Raw genomic sequence first — 22,966 nt, 5'->3', positions numbered from 1 at the left:
AATTAACATTGTAAATCCAACATAATTTTGTATATTTTAATAATATATATATATATATGTACATGAGTAATACTATACGTTGTGTATTTTACTAGTGTAACACCAAAAACCACCAAGTGCACCTTCAAAGACCTTTTCAGGGTTAAATGCATGAATCAAATGTAAAGCTAAAGAGACACATAAAAAAGATTGACAAACAATAACCGAAAAAATATATTTTTATAAAAATTCATTGTTTAGTAGCATTATAGCAAATCGTAATTCTTAACCAAATTACAATTCAGACAACACATCGAGCTGGTGACTGCTGCCCCCTACTGTCATAACCTGAAAGATGAAGATTGGGAAAAGTTAGGATCACTCCATTCACAAGTCCACACACATAACCGAGGAAGATATGAATATATATATATGCGCCTACCCTGTGTTTAGTGTTTTTGAGATTGAGAGCCAGTGTGTTGAGTGAGGAAGGAGTGCAGGGAATCTGAGCTTTCATTGTTCCTCCATGTAAACAGTGAGACACATATGGACCCTCACCAACTGACGTGATCTAAACACAACCACAACATTTTTTTTTAAATAATTCTCTCTCTCTCTCTCTCTCTCTCTATATATATATATATATAATTGCGTGTTTTCTGTCATGTTAAATTGACAACTAGTCCTTCTCACCAGGTCCTGGTGAAAGACCGCTTCCCTTTGACAGCCGGGCAAAGGGAAGACAGAGGTGGGGGACATGGAGCCACGATGAGAGCGATGGGCCTCCACCACAGAGCTGCAGAGGAAATAGGTAGCCTTTTATAACAACAGGGGCATTATGCCGTTCCATCTAAGAACACATTTAGAGTGGCATTCCAGACGAGCAGTAGACCATTACAAGCATGCATTTAAAAACAAGCATGCCAATGCATATGCAGAAAAAATTGAAATCAGACACGAGATAAACAATAACAAATAAAGACAATAGCTTCACTGTTCCTGCAAACCAATCATTCACAAGTCCATCTTACCATCCAATCAGAGTCCGTAGCAAGAGAGCTAATCCACTTCCCAAACACATTCCTGACCCACCGTTCCAGAGCAAGTTTGAAAGCAAGACAGTGGGATTTCATTTTTTTTCTTAGAGGCATGAATGCATTGTTTTAGCTTATTTGTTTATTCTTCATCATAAACAGAGGAGTGTTTTACCTCATATTTGAAAACTTCAATACAGTGAACTGGCCGATTTGTCCGTGAGTCTGGTAGAGGAAGTATATACTTTTATTAAATGATGTTTATCTATTCCTGGTTTAATCTTCATCAAAGAAGAGTAAGGGAAATAGAAACGATGCAGTGTCATTCACTGACCCATATCCTCACAGCACCATCCTCCCCACCAGAGAGGATCTTCCCTTCCCTTTCTTTGAAGCACAGGCAGTGGATGTAGTCAGTGTGGCCCTTCAGAACAGACTGCAGGACAAACGAACATTGAGAGGATCCTCATCCTACTGTGTTGTAAGTTGTTCATTTAGAAAGCTGAATATGCAGCCCATTGGAGCCAAGACATTAAAAAATAACAACAACAGATGCTGTTCTTTTAAACTTTTTATTCATCAAAGGATCCTTAAAGAAATATTGCAGTTTCCCCAAAAAATATTTGGCAGCACGACTGTTGCCAACATTGATCATTTGAATACTAAATCAGTATATTAGAATGATTTGATCATGTGACACTTTATACTGAAGTAATGGCTAATCACACAATAAATTATATTTTAAAGGATATTAAAATATAAACCATTATTTTATATTGTAATAACATTTTGCAAGATTACTGTTTTTTTTCAGTATTTTTGAAATAAATGCAGCCTTGATGAGCAGAAGAGACTTCTTTAAAAAAAACATCACAAGTCTTAATAATCACAAACTTTTGACGGGTAGTGTGTATGTATATATATTTTATATTTTCCCCAATGTATTTTTCAGCATTTGCACAAAATAGTGACTATTTTTGTGTGCCATTTGCCCTCTAAAAACAAAAGCAACAGCTAGTGTTCCTCAAATATGTTATCTCTTGTTGTTGTTTTTTATGTACTGAGCTAAAAGAATGTATACTAATCATACTAAACCATTTATTACGAGTAAAAAACAAAATATGATTACTTAAGGAAGAGCATGTTTTAGAAATAACCAACAAAAATAGATGAAGTACAGACCTTTGGGTTAACGATCGTTGCATTGATCTCTGGCATTTCAAAACTAGTCCTGTAAGAAATGAGACATTGCAACAACCTTTTGAAACCAGATTCAGGTAGTTCCCACAATAATGAAAGTCATCAAACCCAACTATCACTCTCTTGTGCGTCTGCAGTATATGAGAATCAGTCTCTCACTCATAACTGGGTTTGCTTATCCATGCAAACTCAATCTGAGCCTAACCAGTTTAAGGATGGGCTTCTGGCTCGCCTCGGATGCATCTGGACTCAGATCAGCTGAAAGACTGTAAGAACAAAAACATCAACACGCACTAGATACAGACAGAAGAGCTTACACACGCGCATTAACAAATATTGAGAGACCAGCTGGCTAAAAACGCCACCATAACTGAGAGAGAGAGACCGAGAGATGGAGGGAGGGCATACAGTAAAAGAAAGAGTGAGGGGGAGGGACTTTACTGTCTATGGGGAGGGAGAGAGAGATAATCGCCTAAATATGACGCAACACACAACCGGCCTCTACTCACTCGCGCGCTACAACAGTTCAGTTACCTCGGTGACCAGACACATTACCTTCGTTATTACAAACAAACATGAATATGGTAAAATACTTTAGTAATCTTTCGAAATAAGATCATTTTATGACACATTACAACGCTTGTATTATTTACCAGTGCTTGTGGGAAACCACTTACACCATGGCACGTTTCTGCAAGACAGATGGTTTTAATATAGCTTTAATTTATTTATTTATTCAATTTAATTAATTCAGTGTTAATTTTTTTTCTAAAAACCCTGATTAACCTTAAAACACGCAAGAGGGGAAAATAAGCATAAATAAAAATAATTTTTATATTATCTTACATTTCGTTTGTTATATTGATATAATAATATCAAACACATGAGAATGGGTCAGATCCAACAGTTCATCTTACCAATGAGAAATGTCTTTTTCTTTTTTTTTTTTTTTTAGATGTACACCAGTTTTAAGGAATATATAAACCTCTGTATGTGTGAATCAATGTACGGTTTCTGATGTGCTGTGTATTAGCATCAGCTTCTCCTTCGGTGCCACAAACTACAGACAAGATTCTACTGCCATTTTATTATTCATAATTTTTTTTCCACAAATAAACAAAAAGGAACAGACTCCCGTCCACATATGCAGAAACAGAATATAGTCCATTCTGATCCCCAAATTACAGATGTTCATCTACATTCAGAACAATGTAGCAGACAGAAAACCACCGGACTCATGTGATTTTATTTGATTGTGTATGCATGCGTGTGTGTGTGTGTACAAATAGTGTCCAGCATCTGTTGGCAAAGAACAATAGTTGTCAAGATCTTCAGTGTCTCAGCTGGCTCCTCCTTATCCATTAATTACACCACAATAAAAGTAAAAAATAAATTGAGTTACAAAGAACCAGGTGCCGAGAGACCTTCCTCTACTAATGGTGAAAATATCACCATTAAAACTAGTCACATTTCCAGTCTCATCCATCTGATACTGAGATGATTCAGTCCAGTCAGATAAGAGAGTCCAGAAAACAAAAGAGGCTTCACTTATTTCCTCCGTCGACTGTCTGGAGATCTGCTTCTCGACTTCCTGCTCGCAGTGCTGGTGGAAAACAGAGATGAAGATCAGTATCAGCCAGAGCCGAGAGTTGAAAATGGCAGTAACGAGATGTAGATCTGTTCAGAACTGACCGTCGTGAGGCTGGAGAACGTGCAGGTCTTCGCTGCCTCGCTGGAGGAGAGTAACTGAGTGAGCGAGAGTCTCTCAGGGAGTCTGCTGGCACTCTCTTCGGCCGCGGAGGACTACAGAGGTCAAAGGAAATGATTGAGACAGTGTTTCAGAGTACAGCAGTGAAATGGGATGCAATTCATGTGAACAGTTTATCTAATAATGCATGGGGGAAGATAGATTTTTTTGTCTTATAAACTTTTTTTTATCTGGCATTAAATTACTATTAACTTTTGACAATTTTAATTTGTTTTACTTGTTCATTATTCACAGAAGTTTTTTTATGATCAACTGCCACTTAAAAAGTGTTTTTATTTTATTTTTATTGAGATCCAAGTTTCCTGTGGCTGTTTAAAGGGCTGTACAATGACCAAAACCTTGTTAATTATGTCAATCAGACTATAAAAAGAGAAGAAAAAAATTGTACTATTGTAAATTTACTGTAAAATAAAAATAAAAATAATATTCATTTTATTTTACAGCACACCTTTATAAAATATTCATAAAAGTGGGATTTTATTTTGGTGGAAAGGTGCAGAGAGCACACAAAGCTTCTCGGTTGTTGACCACAGGCAGTTCGTAAGCGCTCCTCATTACGAGTCTGGGATGGTGGTTCATGTGTTCCCAAACACTCATTACAAGTGCCCCAGATTCAGAGCAGATGCAGAAAGGAATGTGTGTAAACCAAGCCACTCTGAGAATCTGAAATCAATGGATTAGAGCTGCTCTCTTGTAATAGAACACAGTGTTTTACTTTGAAAAACACAGAACATGTTTCCTTCTTTAACTAAATCACAGCCAATGTGAAGTTTTTTTGTTTTTTCCTCGATACTTCAGTAACCTAAGACTGAAAATGTAAGATTGTTGGTTCATGCATGCAAACCTGGAGGGTCAAATTAAAATTTGAATTAAATGCAGTGGAAAATTCGACATTTCTTTAGATGAGAAAAAAAGAGAGCAAAATATTCTACCTTTTTGTCTTATCTTCTTGTTCACTTTCGGATGAGGATGAGGAGGATGAAGAAGCTCGGCTTTTGGCCTTCTTGCTTGCTTCTTTATTTGTACGTGCTTTAACACCCCTGGAAAAACAAACATTGAAACGAAGGGTACCATATATACACACACATTTAACTGAATAAATGCAGAAAGCTTTGGCACTTACCCTTTGGATTTCTCCGTCTCAGAGTCTGAGCTGTCGGATGAGGATGATGATGAAGATGATGAGGATGAGGAAGAGGACGACGATGAGGAAGATGAAGAAGAGCTTGAGCTGCTTCTCTTCTGCTGTTGGCCAGAGCTCTCCTTCTCTGGTTTCCCATTCAAGGCAGTCTTCCCTCTTGCTGGCGGTCCGTGGTTCCGCTCAGGGACAGATGACGGGGACTGGCCTCTTGATCGGTCACCAGGTGGACCCCTGCTGTGTGACAGGCTGGTCATTGGTGATCTAGAACGGACAGGTGCTTCACGATGTGATTGGTTGGGATGGAGACGGCTGTCTTTGGGAGGGGAAGGAGACGGACGTTTCGAGTTCCTTTCTGGTTGCTTTTCATCACTTTCCCTTGATCTGTCATTCTCTGCATCTGTAGACTTCACACCCTTCATCTGTCTTTGAGGAGAGGGCGAGGCTGAAGAGGACGAACTGGAGGAAGAGGATGATGATGAAGAGCGGCGTGGAGGAGTGGGATCTTTGGGGGGCGCCCTCGTTCTTTGTTCTCGCTCCCGTTCTCTTTCTTTCTCCTGTTCACGCTGTCTCTCTCGCTCTCGGTTCCTCCTCCTCTCCTGCTCTCGCTCTCTTGACAGTGAACGACTTCTGCGTCGGCGGACAGGAGACGGTGAACGCCGAGACCTGGGTGCAGAGAGAGAAGAGATTGCAGAGATTGAGAAAACATTTTTCTTAAGCACCAAACAAACATATTACAATGATTTCTATAGCATCATGTGATCCTTGAAATTGGTTTTAATATATATAACAATGGGTTAAATATATCTATAAATTTAAAATAGTTCAAGCATGTCACTGGCAAGACACGTGAAAACCCTTATTCTTTCGGTCACTCCGTCATTTGTCTATGTATCATAAAAATATACAGTAGTCAACATTTGTAGTGGATCAAAAAAGTACCTCAAATTTGTCCTGAGACAAGAACACATTTTAGGTTTAGCTTTTATGACATCTTCGATGAAAGGTTTTGATTCACTTCAAATGTTGACAAGTGTATATTGTGGCAACGTCTCCAAGAACCTGCAAAGCTACAAGCTAAAAGTTTTAGGCACTTGTGTAAAAATGCTGTAAAATGAAGAGGCTCTCAAAAATAATGTCATAACTAGATTTACTTTATCAATTCACTTCTATTAACTAAATTAAATTAACATTTTGTGTGAGCATCCTTTGCGTTTAAAGCAGTTTTGCCCTAGATGCACTTAGGCGTAGTTTGTCAGGAAGCTTTGCAGGTAAATTTTTTGGTCCACAGTTCTTCTGGATTGAGTCTGTCTCAGTTTGTTCTGTTTCTTCATGTTATTCCTGACAGACGGATGATGATCAGATCAGATCTCTGTGTGGAACACTGACTGCTGTTAGACTTCTTGTGAAAACAAAAATAAAAACCACAGATTGTCTTCTGTATTGTCTATTTTTAAGGTTGAGTTTAGCTTTCCACAAACTGGTTCTCTGACTAACCTGTATAAAGGACTTGGTCTTCGGGGACTCCTAGATCTGCTGCTCCTTGTTCTCCTCTCTCTAGAACGCTCTCGGTCTCTGTCCACTGGTCTTGCCCTGAATCGGTCTCTCTCTCGCTCTCGGAGGCGCTCCCGGCTGCGGTCCCTTCGGAAAGGGGATGAGTTTCGTGGAGGTGATGGTCTCCTCGCTCCTCGTCTCGGGCTGGGAGAGCGTTGTGGGTTCTGGTACTGTCGTGGTGGAGTGCGTTTTGGTGAAGGTCGAGAAGCCGTCTGTTTGACCGGTGGCACGTTGTTCCTTCCTTTCCCCCTCGGAGACAAAGGTGACGCATCTTTCTTTCGGTCACTCGGTCGGTCTCTTCCCCTGTCAGGAGAGGGAAGTGAAGAGACTCGTTCCAGCTCTGACGGGGTGTATCGCTCGCCTCCTCGATCTCTGCTCTGAGATTTGGTTTCTACTGGAGGCGTGTACCTGTCCCCACTTGGGGCTCCTCTGTCCCGTCCTCTCTGAGGGGGTGAGGGAGGTGGACTTGAACTCCCTGTGGGAGTGTACCTCTCTTTTCCACGCTCCTGATCTTTGGCTCCTGTGGAAGGAGACGAGGAGTGGCCAGGTCTCCGCTCGTCCCTTTTTCTCTGGGACTCAGGAGGTGAGCTCTGTGTTTGTGTGGGAGGAGGGTACATCTTCCTGCCTTCATCACTCTCTGCATTCCTTCCTCGGTTCTCCTTCTCTCGGCGCGCAATAGCCTGAGCTATGACAGCATTAGAAACTGGCATACCTGAAGCACTGCTGTCTTTTGAACTTTTCTTCTTCTTCATTTCATCTTCCGAGGATGACGATGATGAAGAGGAGGAGGAGGAGGATGAGGATGACGAGGAGGAGCTGTCACTGTCACTTTCACTGCTGCTGCTACTACTACTGCTGCTGCTCGCAGCTTTTAGTTTGTCTTTCTTCCCAGGCATTTCCTTTTGCATCGGTCTGTCCATCTTCTGGTCTTGAGGACTCTTCTCTGTTCTCCCGTCTTTCTTGGCCACCTCTTGCTCTGTCTCGCTTCCTCTGGCGCCTCGTCTGTCCTCAGGCTGACCGCTAGAGGAGGACGTCCTGTCTGATCGAGACACCTCTTCTCTTCTGTTGCGGTTTCTCTCCTGTGCTCCGTCACTCTCTCTGGCTTTTCTCAAAGCTTCTTCTTTCATCTCCTCCTCCCGTCTTCGATCCTTCTCTCGCTGTTCTTCTCGTTCCTTCTCTAGTTCATGATTTCGTTCTTTTTGCCTTCCGTTGGCGTAAGGCGAGGGCTTGGCAGGAGACATGGAGTCACTTGATCGGTTTCGGTCTCTCTCCTTCCCTCTATCACTCTCCCGTCCTCGGTCATCTTTTCTACTAGATGGGATTGTATCTCTATCACAATTCCTCTGTCTGTCTCTCGCTCTCTCTCCATGCCTCTCTGTGTCCCTGTCCCTGGGGGATACAGCTCTCTCTTTCTCCCCACTGTGTCCTCTTCTTGTTCGATCTTTACATGGAGAAGGAGACAGGGACGAGGATGAGTCATGTCTTCTTTGACCTTTGTCCTTTCTCTCATTGTCCCCTCGGTTCTTGTCTCTCTGCCGCTTAGGAGACGGAGAGCGAGACAGAGAGTTGGGTCTTTTCGGCTGAGAGGGTTTCTCTTTCTCTTCGCTCTGTTGTCGCCGCCCTCGCTGCTGCTTTTGTGGTGGAGAGGGTGAAGAGTCATGTCTTCTTGTCTGAGGGGGTTTCCGTCTCTCTTCGCTCCGTGGTCGTCTGTCCTGCTGTTGCTTTGGTGGAGGAGATAGCGATGAGGAGTCGCATCGTCTTCTCTGAGGTTTTTCTTGCACTTTTTCTCTCGCACGTTCTCTGCCTTTGTCTCTTCTACTGTGCTCAGGCGATCTTGAGCGTCTTGGTGACCTCTAAAAATGGGGAAGACGAAAAATTACTGAGGTGCAAAACTTTTTTTTTTTTTTTTTTTACTAGTAAGAGGGTTGCTTGAACTGCTCAACTAATTCGGCCTAACTCGGCCAAGCCATCAAGTGTTTACAAGACAAGTTCTTGCATTCAATGAGTTCTTGAGGTGCATTTTTAGAAACTGGACTATTTTTATCTTGACATACTATATTAAAATGCAATGCTTGTCGTGGCAAGAGGATCAAAAAAACAATACAACAAAGGAGATGCAACAAAGGCCAAAGACCATCTGAATGTGTTTGGTTGTTGTTACAGAATAGAATACATACTAATAATAAGTTTACTGTAAAAATATAATGCTTACTTAAAAAGAAAATACTATAATACAACAATGAAACAAACAATGAATAAATAGGATTAAATTATTACAGCATATGCCTCCGTGACTTCCAAAACTACACATTACCTCTCGGACTTCCACCCGTTTTGGGCTTTCCTCACTACGGCCACGGCGCCTTCTGTCAGGTGATCTCCCTTTCCTCCCCTCGTCTGGACGAGAATCTGATTTATTCTGTGGTTTCCCTCTTTGGGGGGACGGGCTGAAAACAGAAGTCATGCATCTATATTTACATGAACTCTTACTAATTAGGAATATTTGATAAACTAAATTTGAAACGCTGAGCAAGCATACATATTTGATGTATTTTAGGACAATTAAAACCAAAAACATTGAAAAGGAGAAATTTTATTTATAGTGGAAAATGTTCTTGTAATTGCTATAAGAATATAAAGAGTAAAACCTGAAGGCATACTATATTATGGATCCCACAGCGTGCATGTGATACCTGTGAGCTGGGCTGGAGGATGCACTCTGCCGTTTTCGGCTCTTACTGGGAGGAGGAGACTCATTGTCACTCTTTCTTTTTCTTTTGGCTGTTTCTCTGTCATCTGATGAACTGTGGGAAGACAAATGATAACATTTCAATTATAATACATCTAGTTATCAGAGGTAACGGAGTGATGAGGAGGAGAAATCCTACCTCTCTGTGTCACTCTTCACAGATTCCTCTCTGAAAGCAAACATTTATATTTTTAAGCAGTTTAAAAAATTATCCAGAATCTTCTCAAGTTCTTGAGCATTTCTAATGCTAAAACATTTCTTGAACACATAAAACAGATTTTCTACATCTAGACCTAGTATGAACAGAATATTGTAATTTAAGGGCATTAAATGAAACCTTTTCTTTTTCTTCTTTTTGTCCTTTTTCTTCTCTCGTCGAGGAGAAGGTGATGGGCTCTCAGAGCTGTTACAAGAGTGAAAATTGACTCATTAATATATTGTTCTTATAAAACTCTTAACGCTTAAAGTGTTCCAAATAACTTCTCCATTCTCCAGTTTACCTTTCTCTGCTTTTGTTTTTCTTTTTCTTCTTCCGGCTCTTTTTTCGCTCAGGAGATGAATCCGACTTATCAGACTCAATAATTCTGAAACAAAATGATGAGACAAAGACAGAACATAAGGTAACTCCTCAGATAAGATACAAGACGTCAAAGTCTGTACTTCTGAAAGTTACAGTACATCAAGCTCTTTTATTTCAAAAGAGAAAGATAAAAGTGATTGCTCATGATAAGACCCCTTCAATCTCCCCTCCGTCTACTCACTGGTACTTCTGCTGCTGCTGCTTCTCTCTTTCCAGCCTCTCCTGCTCCCTCTTCTCCTTCTCTCGCTCCTTCCGGTCAGGATGAAAGGATGAGCCGTCAACGTAGTCAGAGCTGATCCCGAACGCTTCTCTCAGACGGTCATTTTTTTGCTGGTTAGCAGCTGCCAGTGCATGAGTCTCAGTCACGCTGTGAGAAAGAGCGAAACATGGAAGGGAATAAAACTACTAACAGTGCACAGAAAGGCAATGAAAGCTCCTTCACGTCTGTCTGGATGATCTGAAGTAATACTCACGCTGGCCTGTCTGCTGGAGCAGGGGCAGGTTCTTGTCTTTCTTGCAGCATCAAGCGGAAGGTGTTGACTTTCTCTTCGATCTCCTCTGCAGAGTACCTGTCACACAGCATGCTCTTAATATCTGCTCCTGAAGAACCTTCTCCAGAACACAAACCCAAGTGTAGAGCACAGGAAAAATCATAAAAACACTACAGTTCAAAATGTTGGGGTCAGGAGGAGTTTGTCAAGTTTTTGAAAGAAGTCTCTTATACGGCCAAGTAGGGCTGCACAAGTTTCATTCTAATCGTGATTACAATTATGGATACCACAAGTACAATCGCTCAAAGTGACAATTAATCATTCAAAGTTTGCTTAAGATGCGTTTTTTTCTTTCTACAAGTTACCTTAAGGGGTTTTCCATCGTTTTAGCTCAACATTATAATACCTTTTTTTTTTTTTAAGAAGAACCAATCTGATAAATAGTTGACATTTGAGGCTTAATACTATAGAAAAGCACTAAAAGTTTTTTTTAGTTTTCAGCTTGTTTTTATCTAAAAATGCAGCAATGTAGTTGCATTAAACAATGGTATAAACATTAATATAAATTGTGATAATCATAATTAATAGTCGCAATTTCAAGGCAATAATCATCAATTATGATTGTCATAATTGTGCAGCCCTACTGCCAATGCTGCATTTATTGTTCAAACATATTGTAAAATAAATGTCATCTATCCTAAAACGTATTCCTGTGATGGCAAATCTGAATGTTCAGCAGTCATTACTACAGTATTTAGATTAATGATTAAAACAGCAGATTACTAACATATATATATATATATATATATATATATATATATATATATATATATATATATATATAATTATTCTTTTTTTTTTGGAAACTGTGATAAAGTTCAAACAGCTTTTATTGAAAACAGATATTTTGTATATCATTTTTAATGTCACTTTTGATACATTTAATGCATCACAGTTGAATAAAAAGTATTGAATTATTTTTTTAAATCTTACAGACTCCAAACAAAATTCCTATAGTGCCCACCTAGATTAATTCATTTTAAATGCAACCCAAAAATACAGGGACTTTTTTCCACTTCTGTTTGATCTTACCCCTGCTCCTCCATCATGTCCTGCAGCTCGGCACATTTCACCTCCAGTTGTCTCTTCCTCTGGTGCTCGAGGATATCAGCATTAGGTTGTCTGTTCAGCTGGCTCTCCAGTCTCTCTCGGTCTTTCTCGTCCCGCTCTCCTCCGCGCTCGTCCCTGGTTTTCTTTGCACGTATGCTGGACAGGTTCCTCTGAACGTAGCCGTTGGTGCCACTGCCTCGCGGCGTGGTCAAACCGATACCGTTATACATCTCTGCTCTGAGAGGCCAGACACAGCATGAGAACTTATGAGTGAGCACTGAACTGAACAACTTTGCACATCACAACACCGTAAGAGGCCCTGGCTGGGGTAAAAGCATTTGATACATAAATAATGTGAATAAACGAGTGCTGCCTTCTGCATCTGTGGTTAATGGTGAGCTTTAACCATGTAAATAACAATTATTACCTTTTTGAATTTTTTTGGAGTAAACTAAAACATGTAAACAGTTAATAGAGAAGGAAGGACGCCAAATGGAATTAAAACTACAGAAGTACTAGTTTCTTGTTGCTGACTCATCACATTCACAATGTAACAAAAACAGATTTAACAGAAATGACAACTTGATGTGCTGACTTTATTTTTAACCATGCAAAAATGCCAAGCTTGAGCGGATTTATCTTTATTTCGAGACCCTAGCAGAACAGCAAGTTTGTATAAAACAAATAATACCTAACATACACTAAATAGGGGTAAATAAAGAACTTGCTTAGGTCACACAAAATTGTGCCAGGCAGCTAACACAGTTTTTAATAATTTCAATGTTATTTCTATTTGCCTAGTTACTGGAAAATGCTTACAATGCCCTGAAGTTGACCAAAAATATGATGCCTATTTTTAAGCTTAGCCTATTTATTTATTTTCCTTTTTTTTTAATCTGTTCACACAAAAGGGAACCCATTCAATTAATTTCTAATTCAATTAACATTACACAGTTATTTTATGAAGTATGACACATTTAACATATGGTTTCTTATTTTATATGATCAAATAGTGACATTTATTGTCATAATTGGGATGTAGTTGTATTGTACTCAATGTCTCGAAAATAGCAGTGAATTTATGCAACCCTTAAATGCCCAGAATTGCAAATTTACAATGTTTTTCCAAATCACACCATGATGCAAACCAATGGCTTTCTACAGACATGTACGTTAAGTGCATCTTTTAATGTGCTGAATCACTAACACCATTGGTCCCGAAGTACCAAGATTCAGCACTCTCTCTGACATTACTGGAAAGATATATGTATATGAAGAGTAAAGCAGTTTGGTTCAAAATCAGTTATGAGCTGTTTAATAATTAACGTTACAGAGACTGTGTTGTACACAAACATATGTTAAAAATTTAGCTTTAAAGCCGAGGTAAACGCTCCCAACGTGCCATAATATGTCATGCTGTCTAGGTAGCCTGTTCATTGTGCTTTAATAACGTTAGAGACACTGTATCGCGCCCACAAGGCTTTTAAACACACTAGTGTTGAAGCCAGCAACAGGCCGAGGCCTTCTGTGCTGCTAATGCCTCCTCCACACAACAACCCGCTGATATTCTTTCACTTTAAGTGTTTATGTAACGACGTTACTCACTAAATACCCTCAGTGTTTCTTTGTATAACAGTATTTGAGTTGTTTCAGCGCGCTAGCTGTGCCTTGTGTGCTAGCAGGACCCCTCCACGGTACAGCATGCTAACGGCTCGCCGAGCTTCAGTAACGCGAGAGCTACGTACCTCTATGGTCCCGCTCAGGGAGAGAACGACAGTGGAACCGTTACAGGCCAAACACCGAGCAACTGTGGCACAACGAGCAAAAACACAGCGATTCTGTAGCAAATAATCCTTGTAAAATAAAAACGATGTACGCAACGTTGCCTAGAATGAATAGATAACGCTCATTTAGACGTCATCGGGACTACCTCGCGATAAAGTTCGAGGTTTGACTGTGGACTACATTTCCCACAACTCCACTCACTCGCTTCACCCACGCAAGCGTGTTTGTGTGCTTCAAAGTAAGATGTTTTTTTAAGTTTATTTGAACAAACATACAGTAAAAACGTTTAACAGCAATTTAAATGAGCTTTTTTTTAATAAAAATATATTTATTCCTGTGATAGCAAAGCTGAATTTTGAGCAGTCATTACCCTTCAGTGTCACTGTTTCTGTCTTTCTTCCGTTCTTTCTAAATCATTATAAATCAGAGCTCAAGAAACATGTCTTATCATCAGTGTTAAAAACGGTTGTGCTGCTTAATATTTTTTGTGCTACATTTTTTCCAACAATCTTTTGTACCATTATAAATGTCATAACTGGAACTTTTGATAAATATATTGCATCCCTGTGCTGAATAAAGTATAATAAAGAATAAGAAAAGGAAGTGTATTTATTTTATGATCTCCAAAAATTATTAATAGTGGGCTAATTTGGTGGAAAAAATCATAAAGCGTGCTTCTGGCTGAATTCATTTTGGATGTAAACAACAAACAGAAAATAAGCCTCATGTGTTTTATTTTACTACATTATTCAGTAAGATCTAATACAGAAAGAATAATTACATGAAATCTTTATTTGAAATTATAGTTTTTTTCAGAAGAGAATCCAATACTGATTTAAATATATTGTTTTTAGCTTTTAGTCCCCTGTGTTAGCTTTGACACTATCTACTAGTGTACTTATAAACACTGCTCATTCATAGTGTGTACTACAGTGTGTGCTCTATAGTTTGTAGAAAGGAGGATGTCGCAAAAAGATGCCCAAATACACAGTATTCAAGAAACAGACAAACAGTCTCTATATTACCCATCAGTTGAGATTCTCAAGTGTGCAGCCAGTGGACATTTTCACTAACTTCACAGATAAAAAAAAAAAAGACAGGATGCTATGAGCTTTGGAGTAAGTGAATGAATAAATGCAAACATTAATTGCAATAAATAAATAAGCCATGCATATTATGGATCCTCAAGATATTTGTTCTCTTAATCATTAGGGCTTCCCTTTATCTCATCTATTCTTGCTGAGTTGACAAAACATCAAATCACCAGCATGTTCTCTGATAAAGGTCTTTTTATTAGTGTGCAAGCAACACAACATCTCTCTAGCACAAACATCGGGAAAGTAACAAAGAAATGCCTTTTCCTATAGTTTATGGTTTATGAAACCAAATATACAGCACTACTCTGCATATGTCTTCTGCTGCCATATTTTATGATTGATGTTTAGGTTTGGTTCTCACTGCTTGAAGGAGTACTCTGCTTTATGATGCATGATTAGTGTGTTATTTGCGAAGTAGAAGCTGTCTGAGCGTGTCTCAAAAGGGTGGTTGATCATCTCCTCAACTGAAAAAACACAACATAGTCAACACTGTACTCTTATGTTCACCTGAATATTTTTCATGCAGTTGTAAAATGTTTGTGTGTGTTACTCACTTGTGTGTGCATCCAGATCTGGTAAGCAGTAAATGTGTTCACAGGTGTTTCTGCTGTGTGGGATACAGAAACCGATCTCAAAGTCAAACGTCTTCAGCAGCAGATCCCTGAAGTAATGCTTCTCAATCAGCCGAAACTTGTTGACTGCCTTACCACCCACTGTAAACTCAAGCCTGTTCAGAAGAGAGATTGCACATCATGCAAATACTGATTTGGATTTAAAAAAATTTAGTCTATTCTAAAGACCTCAAAGCATAAAACAACAAAACAACAACAACAACAAAACAAACATACGTGGCTCCAATCTCTCTGAGACTGAGAAAAGCAGGACTGAAATGATACTGAATGAAACGGCCTGCATCCAGCTCTATGACATCCTTTATTTCTGTGAGAGAAAGAAGAGGAATTTATACCATATTTAGGACAGGGCTTGTTCGATTTCAACTGAAAATGAGAAATATTGCATCTGAAGTAAATAAAAAATTAATTAAAGCAAAACTGTAATAATAAAAATGACAAAAGCACATTAAAACAAATTAAAACCTAACCAAAAATAAAAATAAACTGCAAATGTAAAAATACATGCTAATTCAGAATATTAATAAATACTATCGTAGTAAAAAAACAAAAACAATGCTTTGACATTGTATTATTTTAAAAAAAAAAACATGACATGATATATATAAATGGTATTTCAAAGTGTAAATAAACACTATAATAGTACATAAGTGTACGATGCATTGATACATTGCATTATTTGACAAAATCACATAATAAAATCAAGAATGAATGAATCTTGAATGAAAACAAACATCATGTAGAGGTCAAATGACATGTTTGGCTCCTCATTAGCATAAACACATTTCTATCTCAAACACCATCTGAAATATCACACAGCCAAGTTATGTGTCTTCTACAAAATCACCCATGTGAAACAGAAAATACGTGTTAAAAGGCACTAACTCACCTGTCGGACAGTGCCGCTTTAGGTCCAGAATGACCGATCCACCTTCCAGGTCTCTGATTTTGAACCGTGAGAAGCTAATGTTGTAGATGTTGTCTTCTGGGGAGCACAGGTAGTCTGTACACATAACACATAACAGTAAAGAACAGACAGTATTGCAGTAAAAGAACAACAGCACACAAATAACCTGGTGTCCTCACCGTCTGTGTATCCTGGTAGCCTGAGGACATACTGAGGGGTCACAGGGTCACCTGGCTTCCAGTCCAGCAGCGTCTCCTCTTCAGCTGCAAGTCCTGCTCCCGAAATAAACCCATTCCAGACCTCCATGTCCCTCAGATCCCCTCTGCCCTGCATTCCTGCCACTTCCTCCTCATCCTCCTCGGCTTCGTCTTCCTCCTCTGGTTCACTGTCCTCCTCTTTCTCAGAGGACATTTCCTGCTCCATGTCTTCCTCACTCTGTAAGTCTTTCACAGCCTTGCTGTCCATCCCCAGGTCTTTGCTCAAAGAGATCTGCTTTTCCACGAACGTCTCTCTCAGGTTAACTAGCACAGGCACTCTCTGTGATTAGCCTCAGCTCTTCTCTCATAAACTGTGTCTCAGTGACTCAAACAGATTAAGGCTTTCTCAAACAGCTAATCCAAGACAATCCTCAATTAAACACGGACACAGCACGTATGGCATCAATGAAAGGACAAAAAGGGAATCTGAGATAAACAGACAAATATAGAACGGAGTAATATAGCAGATTTAGGATATAGAGATTAGGATAAATGAATGAATAGAGATGACAGAAAGAAGTGTAATAAAAATGAGAAGTTGTAAATAAAGTCACAGTGCTTCTCAACTAGTGGATTGTGGCCTAATAAGGTAACAGCAGTGAACAAAATGTAATAAATGCACAAAAATTAAAAGCAAGTAACCATACACTGATATTCAAATGTTGGAGTTCAGTAATGCAAATTTGAAAGAAAGCAATACTTTTTTAAGCAAGGATGCAAATTAATTAAAAAGCGATAGTAAGCATAACAAAAGTTTTCAGTTTCAAATAAATGTCTTTCTGTTCATCAACGAATCCTGAAAGTGTGAAGCAGTGCAGTTGATGTTTTCAAAAGTGTTAATAAATGTTTCTTCAGCACATAATCATCATATTAGAATGATTTATGAAAGATCATGTGGCAGTTAAGACTGGAGTAATGACTGCTGAAAAGTGTGGAATAAAATGCATTTTAAGCTGAAATATTTAATATTTAAATATTTATATTATATTATATTATATTATATTATATTATATTATATTATATTATATTATATTATATTATATTATATTATATTATATATTTTATTTCTAGGATTTCTAGGCACAGCCAGGCGCCGGAGGGTGTTCGGTTTGGGGACCTCATGATTTCGCCTCTGCTCTTTGCAGATGATGATGTCATGTTGGCTTCATCAGGCCAGGACCTTCAGCGTGCACTGGGACGGTTTGCAGCCGAGTGTGAAGCGGCTGGGATTTGAATCAGCATCTCCAAGTCCGAGGCCATGGTTCTCAGCCGGAAAAGGGTGGCTTGTCTGCTTCAGGTTGGTGGAGAGCTCCTGCCTCAAGTGGAGGAGGTCAAGTATCTTGGGGTCTTTTTCAGGATTGAGGAAAGGACGGAGCGGGAGACTGACAGGCGGATAGGTGCAGCTTCTGCAGTGATGCGGTTGATGTACCTGTCTGTCATGGTGAGCTGAGCTGCAAGACGAAGCTCTCGATTTACCGGTCTACCTACATTTCTACTCTCACCTATGGTCATGAGCTGTGTGAGATCCTGGATAAAGGCAGTAAAATTAGCTTTCTCAGTTTTTCTCTTTCTCGAGAGGAGGAGTTGAAGTGGTTCAGGCATCTGTTCTGGACGCCTTCCTGGAGAGCTGCTCAGGACACGTCCCACCTTGAGGAGGACCCAGGGAAGACCGAGGACACACTGAAGGGACTATGTCTCTCGGCTGGCCTGGGAACGCCTCTGTATCCCCCCGGAAGAGCTGGAAGAAGTGTCTAGGGAGAGGGAAGTCTGGGCGTCTCTGCTTAAACTGCTACCCCTGTGACCTGGCCCCGAATAAACAGAAGAAGATGGATAGATGGACTTTGTATAGGCTAGTCAAAATGGGCAGATGTCATCATGGGGAGGATGAATTATATGAACAAAACTATGCAAAATCAAAAATAAATACAGATTCACTTGCAATAAGGATAAATATGGTATATACGTATTTAAATTCAAGTGTGTGGTAAAGATACAGCCTACTGCTAAAGATCACTTAGTAAAGGATTTACAGATCTTCAGGGATTCATTTTTCCATTTCTGTTTGTCAAACAGATTTGTCTGTTTGTTAAACTTCGTATGTTAAATTAAATATTTACATGTTTAGAAATAAGAAATTAGCTGGAAATAGTTTATAGTGTGTGTGTGTGTGTGTGTGTGTGTGTGTGTGTTTATATACACGTACATACACCACAGAATTGCAGTGACATCTTCGTCACCTTGTCCACGCATCTTTCTGGTAAGTTTGATGTCCTCATTAGTGATGTGCAACTGATCAATCTGAATGTTATATGAGTCAACAGGAAGTGTTCACATCTCTGTTCTCAGTTTTTTTTCCACAGCAGCACTGATGGAGGGAAGAGGCGGAGTCACTGAACCACATCCTGCTTTACCCCAGCCTCTCACCTCATCCCACTGTTGGCATGGTGATCAAACTGTCATTTCCTCATGTCATTCGAGAGCTTCATCTAGAGGACAGAAGTATCCCAGAAGGCACCACAGCACACGCGAAGAAATCACGGTGCATCAGGAAGAGACGGCGTGATGCGTTCTGAACATCAGGTAGAGTTCACTTGTTTCTATCAAATGCCTAAAACTAATGTTAAGTTATACAGACGAAGCTTATCTAAGAGTTCTCATTTATTTTTAGCACATTCAAACATAGTGTGAAGCTTTGTGACGTGTTGCGTTCATTGTAGGCCTGGATTGTTTTTCAGATCAGTCAAATGAAATTAAAAGAGCTGTTATTTAGCAGCATTAACAATGTTATAGAGTTGACTTGTGATAATAGTAAAAATGGTATCAATAAATATGTATCACAAGTGAGAGAGCAGACATTTACCATGTTACAAGACTATATGTGTGTCTGTGTGTACTTGTTTATGCTAAATTGTGGAGACTAAAAGTCCCCACAGGGATAGTAAAACCTGAAATGTTTGACATTGTGGGGATTGCGGTCTCCACGAGGGTAGAAAATAATAAAAGTAGTAAAATATGTTGATCTGAAAGAGTAACAATGTAAAATCTATTTAAGTATGTAGAAAAAAGTTAATTTTATATATATATATAAATTATATAAGTATATATTTGATTTTTTGATATATTTGATAGAATATATATTTAATTGGCATTAATTTTAATTAACGTCAGTCTCTATATACACTAATAAACTAACATTTCAATTAACACAATTTAATGCATAGTGAACAAATATAAATAAAAAATGAATGATAACTTCAAAAAATTTAAAAATGTTCATTGTAAGTTCACGAGGACAGGAGCGTAATGCATTGATGAACTGAACTTTGTATTAGTGTGTTTTAATCTGTTTTCCTGTCTTCGTGTCACGTTGTCTGTACTCATGTCGTCTCTTGCTCTTTACAGAAGTCACAATGGAGATGACTCTATTGTTTATCACAGTGTGGTTCACTCAGTTCCTCATCGTCTCGGCTCTTAATTTCAGCACACAGCCAACATACACCCCAAGTGACTTCATAGATACCACACAAATAACTTCAGCAACAACAAAAACAAACCCCGAACCAAATACCCTTATTTATGCAACACCTTCGTCACCTCTGACTGCAACAACGCATATAACCATAACCAATTTGCCCAGTGAAGCGCAAACACAGACAAATATAACCCCAAATGTGACACCCACACAGGAAACAGCATCCCTGCAACAACTGAACACCAGCAGTTCTCCATCTCAACATGTCATGGTGGATGATGGCGAGAGCGTAACCAATGTTAGTAATGTGACTGTGAGTGATGACAATACAAGTCATACAACAGTTTCCACGAACTTCGCAACACAGACGAATGACAGCACTGAGACAGGAACAACGCCAAGTGTGAGCTACAACTCTGACAGGAGCACCGTTCAGACTACAGACACTTCTTCAGACCCAGTCGACAGTGTCTCAACAGCTCCTTGGAAATATTCCACAGAGAAAGAGGATGAGAGAACGAACGACGACGAAGGAAATTATGAAACTAACTCCACCCTGGCCACATTTACAAATATGAACGAGGAGTCGCGAGGAACACGAGGCACTGAGGGAAGATACACGTTCTCAAGTGAACACAGCGAGGCACATTATGACACAACAGCGAATACAGTCAATGTCAGTGATACAACAGCAACAGTGAGTAACAACCGGTCAACTCCACAAAACACAGATATTCCCTCGACCACACCGTCTTACACAACGGCTCAAGGTTACCCCACGGTTACAGATGCGCCTGAAGACCACACCTCAACAAGTGGAGACCCCCTCTCACTCAACTCAACTCATCTCAAGATCAACTCAACTCACTCTACGACACAGGGGGATATATACAGGTTCACAAACCCCACAGAAACCACAGGAAGAGAAAACCGGACAGAACCAGACACACCCGGCGGTACCCCCACCAACATCAACATCTCTGTCACAACTGACAACAGCCTGAATGCCACAAACTACAGTTCAAACACAAATGACACAGAAAACAAAGCGAGGCCTCCATGTTTGAGCCCAACACAAGAAAATCATTCTTGGCCATCCAAGCTGGTCTGTTTCCTCATATTGTGGACTTTAGCAATGACCGCCTCCATATTTCTAGGAATTACTATATTTCTTTGGGTGCGTCTGTCGGTCTCCAAGAAAAAGATGAAGCGGCGAGTAAAAGGAGGTGAGACGTGTGAGAAGAAGAGCCTGTGGGCCGACCCCAAAGCTTCGGTGCAGGACAGAGTGGAGTTCTGGTACGTCAACGGATCCACGCTGGAGGCCGACAGGAAGGACAGGAGGAGGAGGAGGACGAGAGGACGCGAGCAGGATACGGAGGAGAACAGCTTGTGGATTCAGCCTAGAGTCACTGTGGAAGACATAACTGAGTTCTGGTACGCAAACAGACGCACCAAGGAGGAGAGGACAGAGGACACGTAGATACAAACTTTGAAAGGCTTGGGAAGAAATCTATTTGGACTTATGTCTAAAGCATGAGGGGATTTTGATGGAGCCTTTGTTTGAGTTACTAAAAAAAGTTTGAATAAGAAGTCCGAATGATGTGTTTGTGATCCTACATGCAACTTTAATTGTCAGGGATTTGTGTTCAGCTGTGGCCCAAAAAAATCAAACAATAAATAAAAATGAAAAAGACAAACTCTAGGTTGATTGAAGTATTTCATAATAGACAAAGCTGACATTAAATGATGAACGAAACAGGAAGAGCCTATGTTGCAATCACATGCCATTGGAAGTATCCTAAATATGAGTTTCCCAAGCAGAAACGGCACATTAATGGCCTAAGTCATATTTAGATCATTGTGATACACAAGTTTCTGAGTTGGGTGGGCCGTAAGCTTTAAACATGATGGAGGAGAGAACCATCGATAGTGACTGTTAAGGTTTATTTGTTTTTCCCAGAACATTTGCATTGCTTTTTCTTACCATTAAACTTATGTATGTTTAAGTACATAAGTAACCATTTGATGCATATTGCCTATAGCAATGGTTTTTGTTTTTTGACCAACGAGATGACTATATAGATAGTACAGTGACTATGTACAATAGTGCTGGGTAATGTTTATATCCTTGCAAATTAATGGGATGCTATATTTTATTCAAAATCTGTTAGATATTGACTAAATGTCTTCTAACTAAATACATTTTGGCTCCAGTAAAATCCTCAAGAAATGGGCAAGAATGAGTCTCCTGTCTTCCTTGATTTCTATTCTTTTCAACAACAAAGCACTTAAACACAACAAACCCGTGACAACTTCAGAATTGGGAAGTTGGAAATTTAGCTCGCACATGAAGGCAGCGTTACAGTCTCAAGTTTGGTGGTGAGGGTCCTGCTAACAGCAGCTGAGCATGCTCAGTTTGATCGCTGATGATGCAATAACTTGTGTGTTTGGTAAAAGCATGGGGACTTATGATGACAAATATTTGTTTTACAGAATGAGTGGTTTTAGCTGTTGATTTTATTTTGTTGTGTTTTGTTCAAAGTCACCATTAAAATGTGAAGTTCCTTCCATTTCATGCGAGCATACCCATGCACAACTTGTTTTGGTGTGTAGATATAATGCCGTAGGCTATAAACTTTTCAGTTTGCTCAACAAACAAATACAAAAGCTAGACAATCTAAGAAGGCTCTACATCAATATTTTTGTAATGTTAATGTCATCTTACTTAAAATACCAGTTTATATATTAGTTTATTATACAGAACTTATTTTATGTTTAATAAAAGCACAGGCCAATTAATTGAAGTTAATACATCATTTTCCCATATGTATAATCAAGTTTTTTCAACTAACTTTTTTTTGTAGAGTGAAATTAAATGCATGTGTCAGTAAGTCAAATAAAACTTCTCAGACATCAGATGATCTCAAATCTGGACAAGAAGAGTGATGTGACTCCAGAAAGATAAACAGTACTTCTTCTTACTTGGAAAAGTGAAGGGGAATCCCACACCTACCACATACATTGTTGATACACTGCTGAAATATCCAGAAGTTCTTAGGGTTTTTTTATTTAAAAAAAAAGGTCAATCCCAAAAAACTAATTAAAATAGAATAAAATAAACATTAGCATTGCTTTCTCTTGCCATTACACTCTATTAACATAAAGAAATTCACATATTTGTGAGTAACCTTTCAATGAATAATAATATGCAGT

General features: G+C 39.3%; 3 protein-coding genes and 1 pseudogene across 3 annotated transcripts; 1 reads left to right on the top strand and 3 right to left on the bottom strand.

The window, feature by feature from the left end:
• Positions 1 to 174: 174 nt before the first annotated feature.
• Positions 175 to 2,637, bottom strand: LOC113047162 (THO complex subunit 6 homolog; annotated as a pseudogene).
• Positions 2,638 to 3,280: 643 nt separating this feature from the next.
• On the bottom strand, positions 3,281 to 13,550 carry LOC113047155 (serine/arginine repetitive matrix protein 2-like). Its single transcript, XM_026208439.1, has 14 exons — positions 13,349 to 13,550; positions 11,586 to 11,840; positions 10,476 to 10,571; positions 10,184 to 10,369; positions 9,923 to 10,006; positions 9,760 to 9,825; positions 9,562 to 9,591; positions 9,367 to 9,477; positions 8,988 to 9,120; positions 6,617 to 8,526; positions 5,105 to 5,785; positions 4,914 to 5,021; positions 3,906 to 4,016; positions 3,281 to 3,816 (listed from the first exon to the last, which is right to left on the bottom strand). Exons 2-14 carry the CDS (start codon positions 11,831 to 11,833, stop codon positions 3,762 to 3,764), a joined length of 3,819 nt encoding a protein of 1,272 aa, XP_026064224.1. The 5' UTR covers positions 11,834 to 11,840; positions 13,349 to 13,550; the 3' UTR covers positions 3,281 to 3,761.
• An 820-nt stretch (positions 13,551 to 14,370) lies between these two features.
• On the bottom strand, positions 14,371 to 16,666 carry LOC113047160 (protein unc-119 homolog B-like). Its single transcript, XM_026208444.1, has 5 exons — positions 16,204 to 16,666; positions 16,007 to 16,120; positions 15,334 to 15,424; positions 15,040 to 15,212; positions 14,371 to 14,949 (listed from the first exon to the last, which is right to left on the bottom strand). The coding sequence occupies exons 1-5, from the start codon at positions 16,487 to 16,489 to the stop codon at positions 14,843 to 14,845; spliced, it is 771 nt and encodes a 256-aa protein (XP_026064229.1). The 5' UTR covers positions 16,490 to 16,666; the 3' UTR covers positions 14,371 to 14,842.
• Positions 16,667 to 18,710: 2,044 nt separating this feature from the next.
• Positions 18,711 to 21,990, top strand: LOC113047152 (mucin-5AC-like). Its single transcript, XM_026208435.1, has 2 exons — positions 18,711 to 18,861; positions 19,684 to 21,990. Exon 2 carries the CDS (start codon positions 19,692 to 19,694, stop codon positions 21,231 to 21,233), a length of 1,542 nt encoding a protein of 513 aa, XP_026064220.1. The 5' UTR covers positions 18,711 to 18,861; positions 19,684 to 19,691; the 3' UTR covers positions 21,234 to 21,990.
• The last annotated feature ends 976 nt before the right edge of the window (positions 21,991 to 22,966 follow it).

This window comes from Carassius auratus, chromosome 28 (genome assembly GCF_003368295.1).
Source record: "Carassius auratus strain Wakin chromosome 28, ASM336829v1, whole genome shotgun sequence".
Classification (NCBI taxonomy): Eukaryota; Metazoa; Chordata; class Actinopteri; order Cypriniformes; family Cyprinidae; genus Carassius; species Carassius auratus.
The sequence above is the reverse complement of the archived record's forward strand: the minus strand, read 5'-3'. Positions and strand labels throughout refer to the sequence as shown.